This window comes from Arabidopsis lyrata, assembly GCF_000004255.2.
Source record: "Arabidopsis lyrata subsp. lyrata unplaced genomic scaffold ARALYscaffold_7, whole genome shotgun sequence".
NCBI lineage: Eukaryota > Viridiplantae > Streptophyta > Magnoliopsida > Brassicales > Brassicaceae > Arabidopsis > Arabidopsis lyrata.
Window position 1 is genome coordinate 3,349,963 of NW_003302549.1, and position 22,947 is coordinate 3,372,909.

Sequence of the window (22,947 nt, forward strand, 5' to 3'; positions counted from 1 at the left end):
AAAAAAATAGCAATTTTTATTTTTTTAAAAGGCCTCAAAATTTTTTTTTTTTGTATTCGGCCCCAGATTTTACCGGACCGGCACTGGTTATAATAAGGCAAAATGTGATTCTCACGTTTGATAAATCGACAAAAACACGTAACATAGAAGTTTATGTTTATGCTACCATTAGAGTCAGTGTTCAAGAAAGCGCTAGGCGCTAAGCGGGCGGTGACCCAGTGCCTAGCGCCTAGAACGTCTAATCGGGGCTTAGGCGATTTTTTAGGCGGTTTAGACGTTTATAACATAAAATATTATAAATATGATATTATATATAAAAGTTATATAAAATGTCTATATAAAACTAAAAATTATGAAATTATAAACAAAACTAGATAAAACATTTATTTATATTTATATTAAACAATATATAAATATGTATAACTATATATATAAATAACTCTAATTAAAATTGAAAAAAATACATTAAACAAGATCTATGTAACTTTAGGCGGTCAAGACGGTTATCTAGGCGTCGCATGAGAGCCTAGCGCCTAGTCGGGGCCTAGGCGACCGCCTAGACCGCTTTTTAGAACACTGATTAGAGTTCAAACCTCTTTAATACATGTTGTTGACGTAAACATCACGAGTCATAAATATGTATGTTAGCGATCAATAAGGAATGACTTGATATGCGTTCATGATCAATTGATCATGTTCTTATAAGGCAAAGCGTGAACACGACTGTTATTTTACCAGAACCGCAATTAAAAGAAACAATACTTCGAGTTTATCTGTTCATGTTAAATTCGACTAATTGTTAATGTTTTTTAATTGTATGGAAAGCAAGAAAAATAAACAAAAGTCGGACATGTTATAATTCTTCTGACTTCTGAGTGCTATAGAACCTTTTTTTTTTTTTTTGGGGGTTAAAGGTGTTATAGAATCAAAATTGCTAAAAATAACAAGTTTTAGCGTCAGTAAGTTTATTAGTTTGTTTTACTAATAACGCTATAAATTGCTAATTGTTGAAATCAATTTTACGAGTAGCACGGATTAAAACCTATAAACTATTTCAATCAAAGATCAAAGATAATAAACTTGGAATTTTACTCCGGAATTTGAAGAACTTCGTAATTGTTTTCCAAAAAATTCTCTGTTTTGGTTTGTTTTTTTTTTTTTTTTTGTTTTTATATTGGAAATCCAAGAGGGCGGGAAGTAATTTTTGTGTGATGTTGTTGCCTTTTTTTGCTTTTGGGAACTTTTTTTGGGTAGCGGTTTAAGTAACTTTGAACCATTAAAAAAAAAGAAACTCCACAGTAGTAAAATTCCGTCCCTTCTCTCTCTATCTCCTTAGGGTTTCTCAATTCTTGTTCATTTGAAATTTGAAAAATCCTCTGGCGCAACCTCACGGACTCTCTTTCTCTCTCTATGACTCTTGCTTCCCCCAATCTAATTCTCTAGGGTTTTCTCGTCGAGCTCTTCACGAGTTCATGAGAAATTGTCTTCCAATGGAATTGAATCTGCGCAAGGGGGACAAGGTTTGGGTCGAAGATAAGGATTTTGCTTGGATTGCTGCTGATGTGCTCGATTCTTTTGATAACAAGCTCCATGTTCAAACTTCTACTGGGAAGAAGGTGTGATTAACCGTTATTTCTTCTGTTTCCTCTTCTTCTACTTCTTCTTCGCGCTTTATTCATGCTAATTCTTTGCTGTTGTGCGTTTTAGGTTTTTGTTTCCCCGGAAAAGCTATTTCGGAGGGATCCCGATGATGAAGAGCATAACGGAGTGGATGATATGACCAAACTCACATACTTGCACGAAGCTGGTGTGCTTTATAATCTACAGAGGAGATACGCTCTGAATGATATATATGTGAGTTCTTTTCACTCTTTTTTTTTTTGGTATTGTTTATGGAGATTGGAGAGGTCTTCGTGAGTATATTTGGAGTTTGAATTTTAGTTTTTATACTTCCCGGGGTACTTTATTGAGTCGGATTTCATTCCATATGGATGTTTACTCATTTTCGTCACAGTATTAGTGTACTCACTGGCAGGAGCTTTCCTCTAGAACGAGTTATTGTTGCTTTTGGAGTTTCTTCCGTATTACTTTGTGGTGTAAGACATGTTTCCATATGAAGTGGATTCAAGGTCCCCCACTTGTTGTAATTTTTGTGCGTCTTTGTGATGGATGCCTCTAGATGTGACTTATACTTGTGATCTGATATATTAGTTAGCCGAAAAAGATAAATATCCAAGTGAATAAATTTATTGTGACAAAATGCATATATCATTACAGGCATTCACTTGCAAAAATTGCTTATTTGGTATCCAGTTGCACTTTAAACATCTTGTGATCTAACCCTAACTATTGCTTTTTTTCAATATAAACGATATTATTGGTGGGAACGGGATAATCAACTTTGTGTATTCGTAACAATTTTTTGTTAGTGACTGCCCTGTGATTGTGAAGTACATATAGGTTCAATATTCCTTCTAAAGTTGTGGAGAGCTTCTGTTCCGTATTTAGTAGGTGAAAGTATTTTGTTTTAGACAGTTTTGTACTCAGCTAGATTCCCTTGTAAATGCTGGCTTGCCCCTTCGTAAAACTGTGGTGGGAGCTTGGTCTCTAATTTATTTATGTCCCTATTGAGATGATAATATTTAGTTGGAACTATTGGTGGTAATATTTCCAGTCTCATTCTTTTTGCCACTCATAACTGTCAGCTTTTTACGCAGTTCCATTAGTAAATTATTCATGACTGCAATATCTTCTTACAAATACGTTCGACTTCTTTTTCAGACATACACTGGAAGCATTCTGATCGCTGTAAATCCATTTAAAAAGCTTCCACATCTCTACAATGGGCACATGATGGAGCAGTACAAGGGAGCACCATTCGGTGAGCTCAGTCCTCATGTTTTTGCAGTTTCTGATGTTGCATACAGGTGGTCCACTTTTTTTTCTCTAATGTTTCTGATATTTTTAAATCTTACTATCAGCTATGTTAATCAATTAACTGTAGTTGTGCTTTATGACCCAGAGCAATGATTGACGACAGTCGAAGTCAGTCAATACTTGTTAGCGGTGAAAGTGGAGCTGGAAAAACTGAGACAACCAAACTAATCATGCAGTATCTTACATTTGTTGGGGGACGTGCTACTGACGATGATAGAAGTGTTGAGCAGCAAGTCCTTGAAGTAAGATTTTGCTTATAGAATTTGTATCTTTTATCTTGTTCAATGAGAAAAACAGAATTGGTGTGATCATGTTTGACTTTGTTTTTCCTCCCCTGGTATTTGTTTGCAGATAAATTTTTAGGGGTGATCATGTTTGACTTGCGAGTTATCTATTCTAATTTAAGTATTCTTGTCCTGCAGTCAAATCCTCTCTTGGAAGCATTTGGCAATGCAAAAACAGTTAGAAATGATAATTCCAGGTGGGTTATGGGTTTTTTTTCTTTCTTTCTAATTATTTTTTCAATGAAAATTGGGAGGTGTTTCTTTAATTGCTCTTATGTCATTTCCCAACAAATTTACCATGATAGTATCATTAATACACATAGAATCATTTTTGGATGCCGTTATGTTTATAGTGAATTATGTCGAGCTGTTAGAAACCAGTGATAATGGCATTTTATGATGTCGGTATGGTTTTAGTAAACCTTTTGCTTGAAATATAGTAGCAGTTCTACTTGAGATGTATGGTCTATTGACAACTTTTTCACTAGGACTTGAAGACCCCTTGTACCAGTGTGAAATGCATTATGAGGTCTGTTTGGTTTATTATAAAAGTCCCTGTACTTGAAATTTGGTAACAATCTTACTGCTAATGGGAGTAATTAGCTTCCTCTTTTTTTTTTTTTTTTTTTTCGTTTCGTATATAAAGAAGTTAGAGTTTATGATTCTGGAATCTCATTTTACAAATTTTAAATGCATTATGGATTCTAGATGTTTTGTTGCTGCATCTTATTTTTGAATTATGGTACTTACTGCAGTTATTTTTTTTATGTGGGCCTAGCTTTTTGACGAATCTACTGACCAATCTACTGATTTTTTGCTGTTCAGCCGTTTTGGAAAGTTTGTCGAAATCCAGTTTGACACAAATGGTAGAATATCTGGTGCCGCAATCAGAACCTATCTTCTGGAGAGATCACGTGTAGTCCGGATAACAGACCCCGAGAGGAATTATCATTGTTTTTATCAATTGTGCGCTTCGGGGAATGTAATTCTTTTTCCAGCTCTGTATACATATCATAAGAGATTGGTTTCGGTTTTCTTATTATCTGATTGAGTTACGCCAGGTTTTTCGCGCTGATTTTGTCAATTTACCTACGCTGATGACTAACCTGTAAATGTTCTTATTTTGCTTAGGACGCTGAGAAATATAAACTAAGCAACCCTCGTCAATTTCATTATTTAAATCAAAGCAAGACCTATGAACTAGAAGGAGTCAGCAGCGCAGAAGAGTATAAGAATACAAGGAGGGCAATGGATATTGTGGGCATAAGTCATGATGAGCAGGTCTTTCGACTTCTTATTGAATTTTCATATGTTTTTCTTCTGCTAGTTTCTGAAATTCCTTGCTTGTTTCCTGCACAAATCATTTATCAGGAAGGGATATTCCGCACACTTGCTGCGATTCTACATCTTGGAAATGTTGAGTTTTCCTCAGGGAGAGAGCACGACTCTTCAGTGGTAAAGGATCTGGAATCTAGACATCATCTGCAGATGGCTGCTGATCTTTTCAAGTACATAAAATTTTCTGATAGTACTCATTTTTAATTTTGCATACAAGAGATAGCTTGTTTATTTTGTTGTATCCATGCAAAATTAATCAGATGTGATGCAAATCTTTTGCTGGCTTCTCTCTGCACACGTTCAATTCTGACCCGTGAAGGTATCATTATCAAAGCACTCGACCCTAATGCTGCTGTTGCTAGCCGGGATACCCTCGCGAAGACCGTTTACGCCCATCTGTTTGACTGGTTTGCTTTTACTTTCTTAATCCTTTCATTTAACGGAGGTTTGTTGATGTAACACTTATGTTGATCTATTCGTTTTATGCTTCTCTCAGGCTGGTTGATAAGATCAATAAGTCTGTTGGGCAAGATCCAGAATCTCGTTTTCAAATAGGAGTCCTGGACATTTATGGCTTTGAATGTTTTAAGAATAACAGGTTAGCGATGATCCGTGGAACTAACTAAATGATAGTTCTTTCCTTTCTCAGCCCCAATTCTTTGTTAGTTATATATGGTGCACCATGTTTAGCTGTGAACTGTGTAAACTTTATCTGGGCTATTTCACTCTGCAGTTTTGAACAATTTTGCATCAACTTTGCAAATGAAAAGCTGCAGCAACATTTCAATGAGGTAATATAGGGAACTCATTTTCAAAGATTTGGCCAGATTTAGAATATTGCTTCCTCTCCTTATTATCTCTAGTCTGTTTTCAGCATGTATTCAAGATGGAGCAGGATGAGTACAGAAAAGAAGAAATTAATTGGAGTTATATCGAGTTTATTGACAACCAAGATGTCTTGGACCTTATTGAAAAGGTACGTTTCTCTCTGTTTTGTTCTAATTTCTTGCCCCTTCGCCTTTTGTGATCTCTGAAACTTGCAACAGCTGAAATTGTATCAGACCTTTAATATAAGATTTTGACCATGGTGTCAAAATATCATGTCTTTTTTATCTATTCTACTATAGTTTTAGTTAGATTGTCGAGAAAAGAGTTCAACACCCTTTAAACAGGGGATTTGTTGAATCATATCACTCAAAAAAAATTTGAGCGGTTCAATGTTATTCTTGCTCCTGCTTTGACATTACTCAACTCCATCAGCATAGTTTTGAAACTAACGGTATCACTAATGTTACATTGTACTGTGTCATACATTGGTTTGGTTAATGTAGTCAATACATTTACCGTGTCTAAAGTTACTCAAGATGCCATTGTTATTCCCATGATAGAATATGGACGAGAAAGGCTCCAGTATATAAATGCAAGAATGATAGAATATTTGTGAAAGACATGTCCCTTTTTGGTTAATGGTTTTTTTGCATTCTGGTATACTAGACGTTAATAACAGAGATAACATAGAATAGTTTATTTTCTTTTCAATCTTTTAATGTAGTTGCCAACCTCAAGAATTGTGTCCCTTTTAATGTTTTTGCTTTGTTAACATCAAGCAGACATGACTGTAAAATTGATCTATCTTCCTCTAATTCTACCATTATTATTTTTGCTGTCTGCAGAAGCCTATTGGGGTAATTGCACTCTTGGATGAAGCTTGGTACAATATTCCTGTCTCATCTTGTGTATCCACAATACGTGTATTTTCTTTGCTCGCTGACTTATATATGTTTGCCTTTTATGCAGCATGTTTCCTAGATCAACTCATGAGTCATTTTCAATGAAGCTGTTTCAGAACTTTAAATTTCATCCGAGATTGGAGAAGGCAAAATTTTCTGAGACGGATTTTACTCTCTCTCATTACGCTGGCAAGGCAAGTCTTGCTCTAGGACATAGCTTAATGTTATTTTGTTTCATTAAGATCTCAATGAGTTTGTGCCACACCATTTCTGTAGGTTACTTATCAAACTGAATCCTTTTTGGATAAAAACCGTGATTATACTATAGTGGAGCATTGCAATCTGCTGTCTTCCTCCAAATGCCCTTTCGTTGCTGGACTTTTCCCCTCAGCCCCGGAGGAGTCTACTAGATCTTCTTACAAATTTTCTTCTGTGTCTTCCAGATTTAAGGTAGGGAATTTTTCCAGCTATTTTCTTTTTCACATTGCAAGGTCCTCTGTCATGGAAGTTGTGTATATCAAGAACTATTGATCGTAAAACCAATCATCAATCTGATCATATAATTTTGATTTTAGCAACAACTTCAAGCCCTCATGGAAACTCTCAGCAAAACAGAGCCTCACTATGTTCGGTGTGTGAAGCCAAACTCACTCAACAGACCTCAAAAATTTGAGAGCCTTAGTGTTTTACATCAACTTCGTTGTGGGGTTAGTGGATTACGTGATCTTAATTCATTTTCCTTGGTTATGATGGTGTTTCTATAATGAGAGAAAGCTTTTTTCTTTGTTTCTTTTTTTTGTAGCTAGTCTGTTGTCTCCATTGTTCTTTTATTTAACGTAAATGAAGTGTGTCAAGTTTTTTTTTAGCATGCTTATATCTTTTCTTGTCACAGAATGCGTATGTTTTTCCATGCCATGTCAGGCTATAAAGTTCATATTCTTGCTCATTAGTTTTTTGATCTTGGTCATCTATATAAATGTGGAGTTTGTACACATCGTTGATATTACTATCGCTGTGCACATTTGTTGACGTAATTAAAATGTAATGTTAGCCTTCTCTTCTTAAGGCCATTGTGTTATTTAACTATTGTAGTACATGTTTTGCTACACCCGTTTTCTAAATTGCCTGATTGTGTCCTTATAGTTGACCAATTGAAGTGATTTGGCTTACACTAAGCTGGTTGTACTAGTCTTTTCATGTTCTTGCCTTACCTCCCGTTTCCTTTGTTTGGTCTATTAACTTTAATGATGTCTTTGGATAGGGTGTACTGGAAGCTGTTCGGATTAGTCTAGCAGGGTATCCCACTCGAAGGAATTATTCAGACTTCGTGGATCGTTTTGGTCTGCTAGCTCCAGAATTCATGGATGAGAGGTACAATTATTTGATCAATGATTCTAAGATTATTGTTAGAGTGTTATTGGTCCTATACTTCTTTTTTTTGGTCCTATACTTGTCTTTGCACTTTTGGGAACCTGTACAAAAGTTATTCGACATGTTTCTGTGACCACTGACCGCGTGATTAAGGAAAACTAGATGACGTATCTATAGAACTTAAGCATTATTTATAGCTTTTGGCTAGACAGGACAAATACCCTGGACCAGATTTCATTAATGTTTCTAATTTCTTGTATCCTGCATTAAATAATCCTTTTGTCAAGCAAGAGTATTTTGTTAATATATAATTTATGTGCAGCAATGATGAGCAGGCACTGACTGAGAAAATCTTGAGTAAATTAGGTCTTGGGAATTATCAGGTATGGTGGGCTGAAAAACCAAATGATTTTCGCTATTGCATGCTCTTGTTAGACACTCTAATTGATTTGCTAATATTTGGAACATCTTTCACAGCTAGGAAGGACAAAAGTGTTCCTAAGAGCTGGTCAAATTGGCATTTTGGACTCTAGGCGGACTGAAGTGCTTGATGCTTCTGCAAGACTCATTCAGCGAAGACTGAGAACATTTGTTACACATCAGAACTTCATCTCTGTGCGGGCTTCTGCAATTTCAATTCAGGCATACTGTAGAGGTTCCTTTCTCATTTACTATTAATTCTTCTTCTTTATTTGTGCATGTGCTTTTCTCTTGCAGTCAAAATTTTTGTATTCTTTATCAATTCTTGAGAAATCTGTAGATATCCAACACCCTATTCCCTGAAAATTATTGTAATTGATTTCTTTTGCTAAACAAGTTCACATGAATCACCCATGCAAATTGTGGTTACTTGTGAATTAATGCATTTGTATTTTTTTTCCTATCTCTGTTTTATTTCTAAGCCTAATAATAGTCTCTGTTGGCAAGGATGCCTGTCTCGAAATGCTTATGCCACCAGAAGGAATGCTGCGGCAGCGGTCTTGGTCCAAAAGCATGTACGCAGGTGGCTGTCAAGATGTGCATTTGTAAAGCTGGTTTCAGCTGGCATTGTAATACAGTCTTGCATCCGTGGTGACTCAACTCGGTTAAAGTTTTCACATCAGAAAGAGCATCGAGCAGCTTCTCTAATTCAGGTACTTACGATCTCCAAGTTTGTATGGTACATGTGCGTCACACTTTTTTTTGTTATTAAGTTCTTATATAGGGTAATCTAGAGTCGTCTAGTTTCCTGATGTTTTTAACCTCATTCATGATTTCAGGCTCTAATGCATTTCTTGTGCTTAAATATTGTGTATTATAAAATCTTTTAGGCTCATTGGAGAATCCATAAGTTTCGCTCAGCATTCAGGCACCGTCAGTCATCTATTATTGCTATTCAGTGTCGTTGGCGACAGAAGCTTGCGAATAGAGAGTTCAGAAAACTTAAACAGGTATGTTTTAGTTATGTTCTAAAGCAGGATTATTTCAGTTCACTAAGTAGTTAACTATCACTCAAACTATGAACATGCACATCAATATGTTGCAGGCTGCTAATGAAGCAGGTGCTTTGCGGTTAGCTAAAACGAAACTTGAAAAACGGTTAGAAGATCTTGAATGGCGGTTGCAGCTTGAGAAACGATTGAGAGTATGTTGCCAATTTTTGTCACTTATATTGTATTTATCTCCTGAAACAGAGTATATAACCACAAAGTGCTGTAAATACAGACAAGTGGTGAGGAGGCCAAGTCAAGTGAAATATCCAAGCTTCAGAAAACATTGGAATCCTTCAGCCTCAAACTAGACGCAGCTAGGCTGGCTACCATTAATGAGTGCAATAAAAATGCGGTACTTGAAAAGCAACTAGACATATCCATGAAGGAGAAGTCTGCTGTTGAAAGAGAGCTTAATGGAATGGTTGAACTAAAAAAAGATAACGCCTTGTTGAAGGTACTTTTCCTCTTTTATACTGTACACATGTTAAACAGCTTGTTGTTTTTAGGATTTGGGACTTGGAATTTTAAGGGCTCTGTTCTCCATCATTAATTTTTCTTTAAGTTAGATATTTACCTAAGGTTTCTCCTTGGCTGATTGGCATAGACTTTGTAGAAAATCTACAGAAATTTGAAACACCTGATAATTTGATATTATTATGTAAAAATACAGGACTTCTTTTTGGAAGTTTACTAATAGCATCTCAGCTTTCTTCGTCATAAAGACACTTTGAGTTTCTTCCCCTAGGTGAACTGCAATAATGATTTAATTAATCTGCTGGTTGTTCATGCTTTTGTGCTCTTCCTTAATTCTCAGTTTGTGCTTAAAGAGTGGTGGCTGCTGTTTGAAGTATAGACACCTCTTATATCTGGCTATACAGAAATTTCCATGGATTATTTTAACTTGATCTAGGTTCGGGAGAGTGCGAAGTTCGATATGTATTAATTGTGTTTGTGAAAGGGTAGTAAGAGATTCTGAGCAATGGTCTCGAAAGTGATTACATCTTTAATCAGCTTGTCTTATTCTTTCCCTTGTTCACTGCTCTTTTTGTTTTTCAACATAGCATCGTATTGGTTATTTTTTAATAATGTTTTCCCTCTGTGCTTAGAGACCCAAATCTTGTCATCTTGGTTGTTCATGTGTTTCTGCTAACACTTTTTATTCACAGAATTCGATGAACGCCTTGGAAAAGAAGAATCTGGTTCTGGAGAAGGAGCTTCTCAATGCTAAAACCGATTGCAATAACACACTACAGAAGTTGAAGGAAGCTGAAATAAGATGTTCTGAACTCCAGACGAGTGTTCAAAGGTTTGTAGTTGCAGTTCTCCTCTCAAGGCACTCCTATTTCTTTTTTCCTAAAAGCATCTGTTTTATTGTGTGAGTTGTTTTTTATTCAGTCTTGAGGAGAAACTCTCTCATCTGGAAAACGAGAACCATGTCTTGAGGCAAAAAACGCTAATCACATCCCCAGAGAGAATAGGACAGGTACTTGGTGAAGTATGTAATCTTTGACTATTCTCTGCTGCACTTTCTGATATATGCATGTGCGGAAGTACTGCACTCTGGGAATTTCCTTTATATTTGAACCATGCGTTCCAACACCTTGCCTGTTAATTGATTGATGTTTTCCTGGTTTCCTTCGAGCATAGCTCCTGTGGAATAGATAAAATACTCTGAAGCATGTGCTTTCATTTTTCCTGAGCACAAATTTGTCATCCTGATTTATTCGGTCTTCACTTTTTACTAACTGTTTATTATAACCTTCTCCCCAGCAGAAACACGCTAGTGCTGTTGTACCAGCCCAAAATGACAGGAGATCTGTATTTGTAAGTAACTACGCCATCAATCTTTTTTTACCTTTATCTTTTGTTCATTACCTCCATCGTTTCTATATCTTCCTAGTTTGTAAATACTTGAAAATGAGTACTCTACTTATGTCATAAATATATACAGGAGACACCAACACCTTCAAAGCACATCATGCCATTTTCACATAGCCTGTCAGAGTCACGTAGATCCAAATTCACTGCAGAAAGAAACCGGGTACAAATTATTGAGCTGTAAAATGTTTGACTATGATTGAAGAACCTTGTTTTCTTGTATTGGTAGTAACATAATGCGTTTTTATCGTTGGCTTAAGTGGATATTTTATTTTGACATAAGTTACCATTTTATTGCAGGAGAACTACGAATTGCTCTCCAGGTGTATAAAGGAAAATTTGGGATTCAATGATGATAAGCCACTGGCTGCTTGTGTAATATACAAATGTCTTCTGCACTGGCATGCCTTTGAATCTGAGAGCACAGCCATATTTAACATCATTATTGAGGGAATCAATGAAGCCCTGAAGGTGATCCTTCTGGTGTAACATATTTTACCCGATCTCCTTCTTGTTGAAGGGATTTTGTAACTACTTTCTTCCAAGTTGGATTACCTCAAACAAATTGATAGGAACTCTTTCATGTAATGATATTCGTCTGTGCTTTATATGTTTATTTCAGGGCGGAGATGAAAACGGTGTATTACCATATTGGCTCTCAAACGCTTCAGCACTTCTATGCCTCTTGCAGAGAAATCTGCGGTCAAATAGTTTTCTAAATGCTAGTGCTCAGCGTTCTGGGAGGGCTGCATATGTGAGTTCAATTGATATCTCAACTTGAGACTAGAGATTAGTTTGCATTTTTCATTTTTATGGAATTGAAATCACTATTGAGATTCAGTAGTAGAGTATAATCTTGCTGTAAGATGTTCTTTGAGTAAACTAAGGTTCTGTTTCTTGCGTTCCAGGGAGTAAGGTCTCCTTTTAAACTTCATGGAACTGACGATGGTGCTTCGCATATAGAAGCTAGATATCCAGCATTATTATTTAAACAGCAGCTGACAGCATGTGTGGAGAAGATTTATGGTTTAATTCGTGATAATTTGAAAAAGGAATTATCACCGCTTCTGGGATCATGCATTCAGGTAAGTTCATCAAAATACTCAGTTTTATATGCCATTTGGTGGGAATTTTTTTTTGAGAAATTATTGTTTCTTATTTGGAATACATAGTATCAAGTTGTATACTGCATGATCTGTTTTATGTGACAGAAGATCTGACTTATTGTTGGTACCTTTCATTCCTCAAAAATAACAATTTGGTGAAGTTTGCGTTATAAATTTTGTGTTCTACTGAGCTGTGGTGGAGATTCCATCTCTTTAGTTTCAAAATACAGAAAGATTTGTGGAAATATGTTATGATTTTTCACGTGTTTCTTTTATGAATCTCAAGGCACCCAAAGCTTCACGAGGGATTGCTGGAAAATCTAGATCACCAGGTGGTGTGCCGCAGCAATCACCGAGTAGTCAATGGGAAAGTATACTCAAATTCTTGGATTCTCTTATGTCCCGCCTTCGTGAAAATCATGTATGCACATCCCATAGTTTCAATCATATTGTCTGTTTCTACCAGCGCTGCTTCTTATGAGTTTTTCTTTGCCATAGAAACTTTCACTCGTCTGAGTTTATGTAGATTGTATTGCTCTAAATTATTGTCTTAGATATAGGACTTACTATTTGTTCAAAAAAAAAACGATATAGGACTTACTTTGTTATTTTCCTGTTTCTCCACATACGAGGATTAGGAATTACACTGCTCATGTACTATGTCTATTTTTATTTCTTATAACCTGACTATTGTATTGTTAGGTACCCTCGTTCTTCATTCGCAAACTTGTGACTCAGGTTTTCTCATTTATCAACCTATCACTTTTCAACAGGTAATTGTGATCTTAATTTCAGTTCTTTGTTGTATCACTTACCGTAGATTACTTTTGTTTTCTGCATATTTAATCTGAATTCTTCTTCAGTCTTCTTCTTCGTCGTGAATGTTGCACATTTTCAAATGGGGAATATGTGAAATCTGGGATTTCAGAATTGGAGAAGTGGATAGCCAATGCGACGGAGGAGGTACACCATGTTATATTATCGTTGGTTGCTTCATAGATGGATGCTATCTGTGATCTAAAATTTTGTGAATGCAGTTTGCAGGAACATCTTGGCACGAGTTAAATTACATTAGACAAGCTGTTGGATTTTTGGTAAAAACTCATCTTCTTCTCTGATAAAAGTTTGCATTCTTTTTTGTAGTGCAACTTGCATTTAACTGGTTTGTATTTTATGCAATTTTTAAAATTTCATCTAAGGTTATACACCAGAAAAGAAAGAAATCATTGGATGAAATCAGGCAGGATCTATGCCCGGTACGTTGATATTTTGTTTGGCTTCTGATTTTTGTTCCTTTCGATTCCAGGCTGTAAGAAGTTTTGCAATCTCATGAAAACTCGGCACTATTTAATTCTGTTATAGGTATTGACAATAAGGCAAATATATCGAATAAGTACGATGTACTGGGATGATAAATATGGAACTCAAAGTGTCTCAAATGAGGTGAGTTAATGTGTAAACTCTAAATCTGGGAGTTTGATTGGGTTTTGTCTATTGAAACACCTTTACACATATCTTTGTGCTGTAGGTGGTTTCTCAAATGAGGGTACTTTTGGACAAGGATAACCAAAAACTAACATCAAATTCGTTCTTGCTGGATGATGATATGAGGTATTAATTATTATTGTTCTCAAGTTTAGTTATACGTAGGTAGATTTATATGATAGTAACAGAAATGTTATATCTCTAGCTCAACGAAAGCTAAATGGCATGTGAAGTTATGCAAATCCTTGTAGATCAAAAAAAACTTTTTAACATTTCTAGGGTTTTGTTGAGAGTTAGGAGTCTCATTAATCAAGTTAATCTTGCATAATTCAGATGTAGTTCACAAGTTATCTACGTCACATTTATCAATCTCTTTTTTTTTGTTGTGTGCAGCATTCCTTTCTCTGCAGAAGATATAGACAAGGCTATTCCAGTATTAGACCCATCAGAAATAGAACCACCAAAATTTGTATCAGAATATACTTGTGCACAGTCCCTTGTGAAGAAACCCTCCACAGCTTCAACCTCAAAGCAGATCATATGATGCATATGAGCTTGATTATGCATCAATTGAAGTTGCAATTAGACTTGATATTGCAAATTTCTCTTTAAGAGAATGAACAATTTGAAGCTTAGACTTGGTAATTGTAGAATTATGCTATAACATAATGGCCAAATGTTTGTAGTCGTGCAACTTTGTCAGTGTTTTTTTTTTCTTTTGTTTGGACTGTATATGGTAGAACATCTTTGTAAATATTAAGTAATGAATTCTCATAATTCTTTGAGATTCATTTTAATGGTCCATGGCTTTCTCAGAAAACGTTAGTGGACAAACTTGCCGACAACGACATATGTTTATTATATCAATGTCATTTCCGTGAGGGATTCGGTAACGTCAACAAAAATTGATCAGATACTTTTTGACTTTTGAGAGTGTGATTTAAAGTTTTGGCAGTTTCAGAACCACCAACTTTGAACCACTTTTAATTCTGTCATTGTATTGGTGGCCAAATTCATAACTCCGTTCTAACCAATTCATACCTATATTTCGTATCATAAATTTGCATATTAACTACAAAGGCGTTTACATATTAATATCACTATTTGCTAGAAATAGAAATCTCTATAGTGACGTCACGGTATAAAAATCTAGTGTTTAATATCTTGCGACACAATATTTGAAGTTATTACATGAAAAATGAGAAAGCATGGCAAGTAAAGTAGCAAAATTACGTAACCAATAGTTTAACACTAAACAAGCTGAAGAATCATGTAGCAATGTATAAAATTACCACTCTTAAGAACCCTTCAAAAATTTCAAAACGATATTGTTGAACTCTTGCGCACATTCAATCTGAGGAACGTGTGAAGTGTTGTCAATGATTTCTAGTTTGGCTTTCTCTCCAAGAATCCTACACAAGTATACCAACCATTTTTATAATATGCTTAAGAATATCGATATTTTTGGAACAATTCATTTATTATATAAGTTTTACACTTGAACAAGATATACTTTTACTTACTCTTTTAATTCGTAAGCCATCTTCACAGGAAATATCTGATCTTTGTCTCCCCATACAATTAGGACCTCCTGAGAGTTTGTATATTACATTTATAAACATGTAACGGTAATAAGATGAATCGCATTTAAGTACTCGTATTAACGTTGAAGTAAAAACTACGTAAAGACATAGTTTTATGAATGTTTGAATAATAAAAAGAAGCATTGCATACCTGAGAAAGAGGATCGATGTTTAAATTCTCGTTGCGGCCGAAAGTCACCCCCTTCAACAATTCAATCTTCTCTTTTCTATTCTTCTTATATAAATTCTACATTATAAGTCTAGATTAGTTTCAAAGTTTAGCTAGAGAATAAATTAATGTCACTATATAAAAGTGTGATCTATGTCACTACGATGATACTCATTTTCAACAAAATTGTTCTTTCTCCCTAAAGCCAAAAGAAGAAAAAAAAGAAAACAAACAGTCAACACTTAGCTACTTACATTAATAACGTCGTTCCAGAGAGCATCAGGAAACATGCGAACTAACCGCCACGAAGATGCCAAAGCCATAAGTGTGCGAAGCTCAGTTGCAGTGGATGGTAACATAACTTTCTCGATGCATTCACAGTTGGATCTTTGCAATAAACTTTCACTGTCACACTTTCGCATGTTGATACCAGAGCTTGCAATCACTACTTTCTCCACTTTTTCCGGCCACATTTTGGCCATGTGGTATGCCACAAATCCCCCGTAGCTAGTTCCAACCACATTATACTTCTCTACTCCTATTTTCTCCATTAGCTTTGCCATACATTCCGCCTAATTGTTTATATTAAGATATGTGATTAATATTAAACAGAGTTCAAATATTTTTAGGATAGTTTTTAGGAGCATGATGGATTGATCATAATAATCCTAATTGTTTCTAGGGAGCATGATGGATTGATCACAATTTTTGAGATTTAGATGTTAAAAATATGTACTAGGAAATCAAATGATATTTATATATGTTAACAAAAAATAAGATAAAGTATTCTGAAATATTTTTGCTCTTTGATTCTTGAAAAAAATCTTCATACTATGATTACTTTATCCTAATCAAAAGAAACAAAATTCTGAAATATTTTTGCTCTTTGGTTCTTTAGCTAATTTTTTCACCGATCTTGATGCAAATGTTCGATCGTATTCATTCTCAATTCTGTTTCTTTGATTTTTATATGTTATCGGTAAATCTAGTGGGAAGTTTGTCGATCGAATCAAAACATGCATATAGTATACATATATAGAGAGAGACAGGTTTATAAAAACCTGGAAGACTTCAGTGCGATTGGTGGAGGAAGAGGTAGAGTCACCGAAGAAGACAAGATCGGGAGAATAAAGCCTGAAAACGGAGGGAGAGAAGGCTTGAATCTGTCGCCGCCACTGCCACATGGAGGATGGACCGAAGCCGTGGAGGAGAAGCATCACCGGTCTGTCGTCGTCGTCGCTCCGGTGGTCTAGAGGTGGTGGGCCCCAGAAGTGGATGGTTGTTTCAGAGTCTATAGAAAGCGTCTGCGACGTCAGTCCTGCCGACGTGAGGCAACGACGGAGGTAGCCTTCTAGAAGGCGCGTCGGGCTGAGGTAAGACGACAGCGACATATCTCTCTATAGCCTTCTTGTCAGAGAAAAAGAGAGAGTATGAGAAAGGGTGAGAAATGGACAAAAGATTAAAAAAGATCATGGAAGATAATCTTATTCAATGTGTAGGGACGTAACGTTAAAGGAATGGTGTATTTTTTTTTTATTTGTTTCCTTTCTTTAATACACAAGAAAAAACACGATAATTGTTTTTGTTTGAATCTGTACAATAATGGTTTCTAATGGAAAAAAACTAGATACAGTATTACAATGCTTTTTGGATTCATTTTTCAAAAAAAAAAAAAACCATTTTATTACCTAATCGAATTCATAAAGATTGTGTTTTCCTAAAATCTAAAAGAGTTTTTTGTTGGTAGAGAATCCAAAAACTATTTTTATGATGATTTTTTTTAGAAACACGAAAATCAGAAAACTCTCCAGCTGCCAAAAAAAAAACAATACATAAATCTAGGTGCCGATTAATGGTTTTTAAGTTAATTATGAGTTATATGAGTTACTTGATATACAAGATAACACCTCTCAACATTAAAAAGGTTACATTTTTAACCCGATCATGCGAGCAACCTCCAAGGCCATCCCTTTCTCCTTTCACAGAGCTCCCAAAGTTCAATGTCTCTTCTTTTTCCCTTCTCTTCCTCCTCCTCTACGTCTTACTTCTGCTGCTTCACCGTTTTCATCTTCTTCGACTTCGTCACAATGTTTCGGCTTTCTTCGGGATGCAATCTCCACGTCGGACTTGATGCTCGGCAAATGTACACACGCACGTATCCTAGCCTTAGAGGAAAACCCAGAACGATTCCTTGTCAACAATCTCATCTCCATGTACTCAAAGTGTGGATCACTCACTTATGCCCGCCGAGTGTTCGATAAAATGCCTGAAAGAGATCTTGTTTCCTGGAACTCGATTTTAGCTGCCTATGCTCAGTCTTCCGAAGGTGTTGTCGAGAACGTTAAAGAAGCTTTTCTTCTTTTCCGGATTTTACGCCAGGACGTTGTGTATACCAGTCGAATGACTCTGTCTCCGATGTTGAAACTGTGTTTGCATTCTGGGTATGTATGCGCTTCAGAGTCATTTCATGGGTATGCTTGCAAGATTGGTTTGGACGGCGATGACTTTGTTGCCGGAGCTCTTGTTAACATATATTTGAAGTTTGGTAAGGTTAAGGAAGGTAGGGTTTTGTTCGAGGAGATGCCTTATAGAGATGTGGTGTTATGGAACTTGATGTTGAAGGCTTATCTGGAAATGGGTTTTAAGGAAGAAGCAATTGACCTCTCTTCTGCATTTCATACAAGTGGCTTACATCCCAATGAGATCACTTTGCGTTTACTCTCTAGAATTTCTGGTGATGATTCTGAAGCAGGACAAGTGAAATCCTTTGAAAATGGAAATGATGCGTCTGCTGTTTCAGAAATAATATCCAGGAACAAAATATTGAGTGGATATCTCCACGCAGGCCAGTATTCAGCTCTTCTCAAATGTTTTATGGATATGGTTGAGTCCGACTTGGAATGTGATCAAGTCACATTTATTTTAGTGTTAGCTACAGCTGTTAGATTAGATAGTTTAGCATTAGGGCAGCAAGTTCATTGTATGGCATTGAAGTTAGGACTTGATTTGATGCTCACTGTTTCGAACAGTCTAATAAACATGTACTGTAAACTGAGAAAAATCGGTTTAGCTAGGACAGTATTTAACAATATGAGTGAACGAGATTTGATTTCGTGGAATTCAGTTATTGCCGGAATAGCTCAAAGTGACCTAGAAGTAGAAGCAGTGTGTCTGTTTATGCAGTTGTTACGTTGCGGCCTCAAACCAGACCATTATACTATGACGAGTGTTCTAAAGGCTGCTTCTTCTCTTCCTGAAGGCTTGTCGTTGAGTAAACAAATTCATGTTCATGCAATTAAAACCAATAATGTTGCTGACAGTTTTGTCTCTACTGCTCTGATTGATGCCTACTCTCGGAACAGATGTATGAAAGAGGCAGAGGTTTTGTTTGGGAGGAATAATTTTGATCTCGTCGCTTGGAATGCCATGATGTCTGGTTATACCCAAAGTCATGACGGTCATAAGACTCTGGAACTCTTCGCTTTGATGCATAAACAGGGAGAGAGATCTGATGATTTCACACTCGCAACAGTGCTTAAGACATGTGGTTTCTTGTTTGCAATTAATCAAGGAAAGCAAGTCCATGCTTATGCAATCAAATCTGGATATGACTTAGATCTATGGGTCAGCAGTGGGATTTTGGATATGTATGTAAAATGTGGCGATATGAGTGCAGCACAGTTTGCCTTCGATAGTATTCCCGTGCCTGACGATGTTGCTTGGACGACTTTGATATCAGGATGCATAGAAAATGGAGAAGAAGAACGAGCTCTTCATGTTTTTAGCCAGATGAGGCTCATGGGAGTGTTGCCTGATGAATTTACAATAGCCACACTTGCTAAAGCAAGCTCTTGTTTGACAGCATTAGAACAGGGGCGCCAAATTCATGCAAATGCCCTCAAGTTGAATTGTACGAGTGACCCATTCGTTGGAACTTCACTTGTGGACATGTATGCTAAGTGTGGAAGCATAGACGATGCATATTGTTTGTTTAAAAGGATAGAGATGATGAACATCACTGCCTGGAATGCCATGTTAGTGGGATTAGCTCAACACGGGGAAGGGAAAGAAGCACTCCAGCTTTTCAAACAGATGGAATCACTGGGTATAAAACCTGATAAGGTCACATTTATTGGCGTTCTGTCTGCTTGCAGTCACTCAGGCTTGGTATCAGAGGCATACAAGTATATTCGATCAATGCATCGAGACTATGGCATTAAACCAGAAATAGAACACTACTCTTGTTTGGCTGATGCGCTTGGCCGTGCTGGACTTGTTAAAGAGGCTGAAAATTTGATTGACTCAATGTCCATGGAAGCTTCAGCATCGATGTACAGAACTTTGCTTGCAGCTTGCCGAGTTCAAGGGGACACAGAAACAGGGAAGAGAGTGGCAACTAAGCTTTTGGAGCTAGAGCCGTTGGACTCATCAGCTTATGTGCTTTTATCCAACATGTATGCTGCTGCTTCCAAATGGGATGAGATGAAACTTGCCCGGACGATGATGAAAGGGCACAAAGTGAAAAAAGACCCAGGTTTCAGTTGGATCGAGGTGAAAAACAAGATCCATCTATTTGTCGTGGACGATAGGTCAAACCCGCAAACCGAGTTGATATACAAGAAAGTAAAAGATATGATAAGAGACATCAAACAAGAAGGGTATGTTCCTGAGACAGATTTCACACTTGTGGATGTGGAAGAAGAAGAGAAAGAGCGCGCCCTGTACTACCACAGCGAGAAGCTGGCAGTTGCTTTCGGACTTTTGAGCACTCCTCCATCCACACCGATCCGTGTGATTAAGAATCTACGCGTCTGTGGAGATTGTCACAATGCGATGAAATATATATCAAAGGTGTATGATAGAGAGATTGTACTTAGAGATGCAAACCGGTTTCACCGGTTCAAAGACGGTATTTGCTCATGTGGTGATTATTGGTAGTTGGAATTTGGAAAGTAAAGCTAAATTTCAACAGAGCATTGATAGTTTTGGCTTAGAACAGAGCATCCTGCTCTGACCAATGTAAGTAGATTACAAATCAAGTTACATTGCATTCTCCTGAGGAGAAAGAATACACAAAAACTTACAAATCATTTAACCTAATCCATAGATAGAAAAGCTAAATTTCAAACTGTAGCCTCGATCCTAGGTTGGAATGAAAGAGCGGAAACGAAATCCATAGCTTCTCCATCCTTGAAGCATCTCGGCAACTCACTCCACTCTTCTGCATTTAAATCATACACAAAGTATCTACAATACACCTCTGGAGGACTCGCATTGAAGCACACAAGTACCTTGTTTCCAGCTCCTCCAACGCAGTTTATGTCGCCTTTTTTACCGTATAACTCATGAGACAACGCGGGAGGCAACATCCCGACTTGAACCCATTCCCGGTTATTGTCAAGTCTCCAGACCCTTAAACTCGCGCTTTCAAAGAACTCAGAGAGGAGAATCACATACATTGTTCCATTACATTCCACCAGGTCGATGGAATACTCTAGGAACGGAGGAAGAAGCTTCGGCAGCTCGGTGAAGCATCGTTTCGTGAGATCACAAGCTACAACTGTTCCGTAAGAGCTGAGAAAATAGACGATTTCAGCACCATCTGTAACGGTAATAACGGAAGAGTATTGCTTCGATGGACTTCTCTGAAGATTGTTGTTACTCGCAATGACAACATTTCCAGTCTTGCTAAGGAAGTAGACTGTGCCAATGTCAGTATCAGAATCATCATGTAATGATGAATCAGTGTTCTTGGCTAATTCCAATTCTTGGTCTTTGCTCCATGAATCTGAGTTTGATTCGTAGATCTTAAAACTGAGATTTGGGATTTCACCGGAGATGGTAACGAGCTTATAGCTGGAGGGAGTAACAGTGGTGGTGGTCATGGCTACAGCTTGGAGAGGTTTGTCACTATCTTGAGAGATTGGAGAAGGAATGTCGCGAGAAGATCCAGTGAGGGGATTACGGAGGAGGAATTCGCCGGAGATTGAGCAGCGGAAACAGAGCAATCCGCCGGAGGAAGCGACGGGGATGAAATCGCGGCGGGGGTGGTGGAGGAAATCGCGGCGGTTGAGATTTTTCCAGGTGTTTTCAGTGGAGTCGAAAACGAAGGAAGAAGAATGGGAATCGTTATGGATCATGAAGAACCAAGGATCTCGAGTAGGGATTTGAGAGCAAGCAAGCTTGAAGCTTTTTGAGGATTGGCTTGATTTCCATCTCTTGCAGACAGAGCTCATACGGAAGAAACAAGAAGTAGGTAGCCATGAGAGGACTCTCTCGAGGACGTCATCGCTGAGGTCATCCATGGGGAATTCAGAAGCTAAGAAGCTCACTGTTGTATCTTCTTCATCTCGTGATTTTCTTTTCCCAGCTGAGAATCCCATCTTCTTGTTGTTGCAGGAACTTGTGAAAAAAAAAAGTCAGAAGAAGCCCTGTTTGTTGAAATGCAGAGAAAGAGAGATCGATACAGAGACAGAGAAGAGAAAAGATGTTTGAGCTGGAGCAAGAGTGGTGAGGAAGCTGAGAGAGGGACTTACGAAAGATTTATAGAGAAGAGATTTGTAGTAGCAGAGAGAGAGAGAGAGAGAGAAGAGAAGCTTCTTGGGCACCTCTATCGAAGAGCGTTGACAATCCCCCTACAAAGATACTCTTGTGGGGAGAGAGAAAGACAAGTAAAAGGGAAAAGATTGTGTGGTAACTTCTTTTTCACTACTATCCAAAACCTAAACTAATTGAGACGATACAGGTTAAATATTAGTACTATGTTAATACAGCATTAAACAAAATAATAATTTATGACAGCATTTTGGAGTTATTCAACAGTGAATGACTTTAGAATAACAAAAGAAAAACTTAGGCCAACTAACTTTTGTATAAGTTAGCTGAAATAACGCTAACTAGCTACCTTTTTTTAGTTGGCGTAAGTTTTCACTACCGTTACCAATCTTTTGTACTCAAAAAGTCATGTAGAATGATTCCGTTTTCATCTCCCCATTCTATATGAAAAAAACTATCAAGAACACACGAAAAATATATAGGTGTTATTCTACTACTATATCTGAAAACAAATTTTTTTTAGTTGGATAAATTCTGCTTACTACCGTCTCATCACTACCAGAAATTTAAAATGGAACATTTTTCATCTCCCAATTCTCATGTTCCCATTATGTTCACATACAATAGAATTCATTAATTAAAAGTAAATAAAACCAGGATAACCACTACAAGATGGGCTAGTGGTAGGACGGATTTCGTGGTTGAGGGGGTAATTCCAATACGTCTGGGTTCGATTCCCCCTTGCTACATACTAGTGGCCACCAGGAAATTTACATGCGGACTTGCTTTGGCGCCCGAGACCGAAGACCGTTACCTGGCCATGACCTACCCTCGGGTGTGCGTCCATGCCGTAAGGGTTCGGTCTCTAGTCTGGACCATCTCGGTGGGGCCAGGACACTCGGTTATTTAAAAAGAAAAAAAAAAAAAACCAGGATTAGCGCACGGAGAGTGTGGAGATGGGGCACGGTCACGGGTGTGAAATAAAAGATGGAGACAAAAGCAAAAGAGAAAGTTAGGAGCTGCCTCTTCTCTTCTCTCT

At 37.2% G+C, this 22,947-nt stretch overlaps 4 protein-coding genes across 7 annotated transcripts; 2 read left to right on the forward strand and 2 right to left on the reverse strand.

Moving 5' to 3' along the window:
- Nucleotides 1–1,188: 1,188 nt before the first annotated feature.
- LOC9303267 (myosin-15) lies at nucleotides 1,189–14,421 on the forward strand. 4 transcript variants are annotated; one of them, XM_021019770.1, is made up of 38 exons: nucleotides 1,189–1,616; nucleotides 1,708–1,854; nucleotides 2,782–2,927; nucleotides 3,023–3,179; nucleotides 3,360–3,418; nucleotides 4,047–4,203; nucleotides 4,353–4,502; nucleotides 4,593–4,729; nucleotides 4,820–4,966; nucleotides 5,056–5,157; nucleotides 5,293–5,350; nucleotides 5,434–5,535; nucleotides 6,233–6,270; nucleotides 6,357–6,483; nucleotides 6,566–6,739; nucleotides 6,865–6,996; nucleotides 7,551–7,660; nucleotides 7,983–8,043; nucleotides 8,138–8,315; nucleotides 8,588–8,793; nucleotides 8,971–9,090; nucleotides 9,186–9,284; nucleotides 9,365–9,586; nucleotides 10,299–10,438; nucleotides 10,528–10,627; nucleotides 10,903–10,956; nucleotides 11,084–11,173; nucleotides 11,311–11,481; nucleotides 11,633–11,764; nucleotides 11,919–12,095; nucleotides 12,403–12,537; nucleotides 12,819–12,889; nucleotides 12,980–13,079; nucleotides 13,154–13,210; nucleotides 13,316–13,372; nucleotides 13,479–13,559; nucleotides 13,645–13,727; nucleotides 13,995–14,421. In XM_021019770.1, exons 1-38 carry the CDS (start codon nucleotides 1,473–1,475, stop codon nucleotides 14,143–14,145), a joined length of 4,572 nt encoding a protein of 1,523 aa, XP_020875429.1. In that variant the 5' UTR covers nucleotides 1,189–1,472; the 3' UTR covers nucleotides 14,146–14,421. The 4 variants fall into 4 exon arrangements, with proteins under 4 accessions (XP_020875429.1, XP_002867195.1, XP_020875430.1 ...); XM_002867149.2 differs by having other exon boundaries at nucleotides 10,906–10,956; XM_021019771.1 differs by having other exon boundaries at nucleotides 10,528–10,615.
- A 306-nt stretch (nucleotides 14,422–14,727) lies between these two features.
- On the reverse strand, nucleotides 14,728–16,998 carry LOC9303268 (putative 2-succinyl-6-hydroxy-2,4-cyclohexadiene-1-carboxylate synthase). The gene is made up of 5 exons (XM_021019773.1): nucleotides 16,415–16,998; nucleotides 15,608–15,925; nucleotides 15,336–15,431; nucleotides 15,125–15,192; nucleotides 14,728–15,013 (listed from the first exon to the last, which is right to left on the reverse strand). The coding sequence occupies exons 1-5, from the start codon at nucleotides 16,742–16,744 to the stop codon at nucleotides 14,899–14,901; spliced, it is 927 nt and encodes a 308-aa protein (XP_020875432.1). The 5' UTR covers nucleotides 16,745–16,998; the 3' UTR covers nucleotides 14,728–14,898.
- Nucleotides 16,999–17,061: 63 nt separating this feature from the next.
- On the forward strand, nucleotides 17,062–20,324 carry LOC9305292 (pentatricopeptide repeat-containing protein At4g33170). Its single transcript, XM_002867150.2, has one exon. The coding sequence runs from the start codon at nucleotides 17,298–17,300 to the stop codon at nucleotides 20,289–20,291; it is 2,994 nt and encodes a 997-aa protein (XP_002867196.1). The 5' UTR covers nucleotides 17,062–17,297; the 3' UTR covers nucleotides 20,292–20,324.
- On the reverse strand, nucleotides 20,313–22,017 carry LOC9303269 (F-box only protein 13). The gene has a single exon (XM_002869175.2). It carries the CDS (start codon nucleotides 21,734–21,736, stop codon nucleotides 20,477–20,479), a length of 1,260 nt encoding a protein of 419 aa, XP_002869221.1. The 5' UTR covers nucleotides 21,737–22,017; the 3' UTR covers nucleotides 20,313–20,476.
- Between the last annotated feature and the right edge of the window lie 930 nt (nucleotides 22,018–22,947).

Bases quoted from the DNA above. Each gene is read 5' to 3' on its own strand.
- LOC9303268 (XM_021019773.1), bottom strand. From the start codon at position 16,744: ATGTCGCTGTCGTCTTACCTCAGCCCGACGCGCCTTCTAGAAGGCTAC. The intron at 15,193-15,335 runs GTATGCAATGCT...ACAAACTCTCAG, and splicing joins ACATCGATCCTCTTTCTCAG to GAGGTCCTAATTGTATGGGG. The intron at 15,014-15,124 runs GTAAGTAAAAGT...ATACTTGTGTAG, and splicing joins ATGGCTTACGAATTAAAAGA to GATTCTTGGAGAGAAAGCCA.
- LOC9303267 (XM_021019770.1), top strand. From the start codon at position 1,473: ATGAGAAATTGTCTTCCAATGGAATTGAATCTGCGCAAGGGGGACAAG. The intron at 10,957-11,083 runs GTAAGTAACTAC...AAATATATACAG, and splicing joins ATGACAGGAGATCTGTATTT to GAGACACCAACACCTTCAAA. The intron at 13,373-13,478 runs GTACGTTGATAT...ATTCTGTTATAG, and splicing joins TCAGGCAGGATCTATGCCCG to GTATTGACAATAAGGCAAAT.
- LOC9305292 (XM_002867150.2), top strand. From the start codon at position 17,298: ATGCGAGCAACCTCCAAGGCCATCCCTTTCTCCTTTCACAGAGCTCCC.
- LOC9303269 (XM_002869175.2), bottom strand. From the start codon at position 21,736: ATGGGATTCTCAGCTGGGAAAAGAAAATCACGAGATGAAGAAGATACA.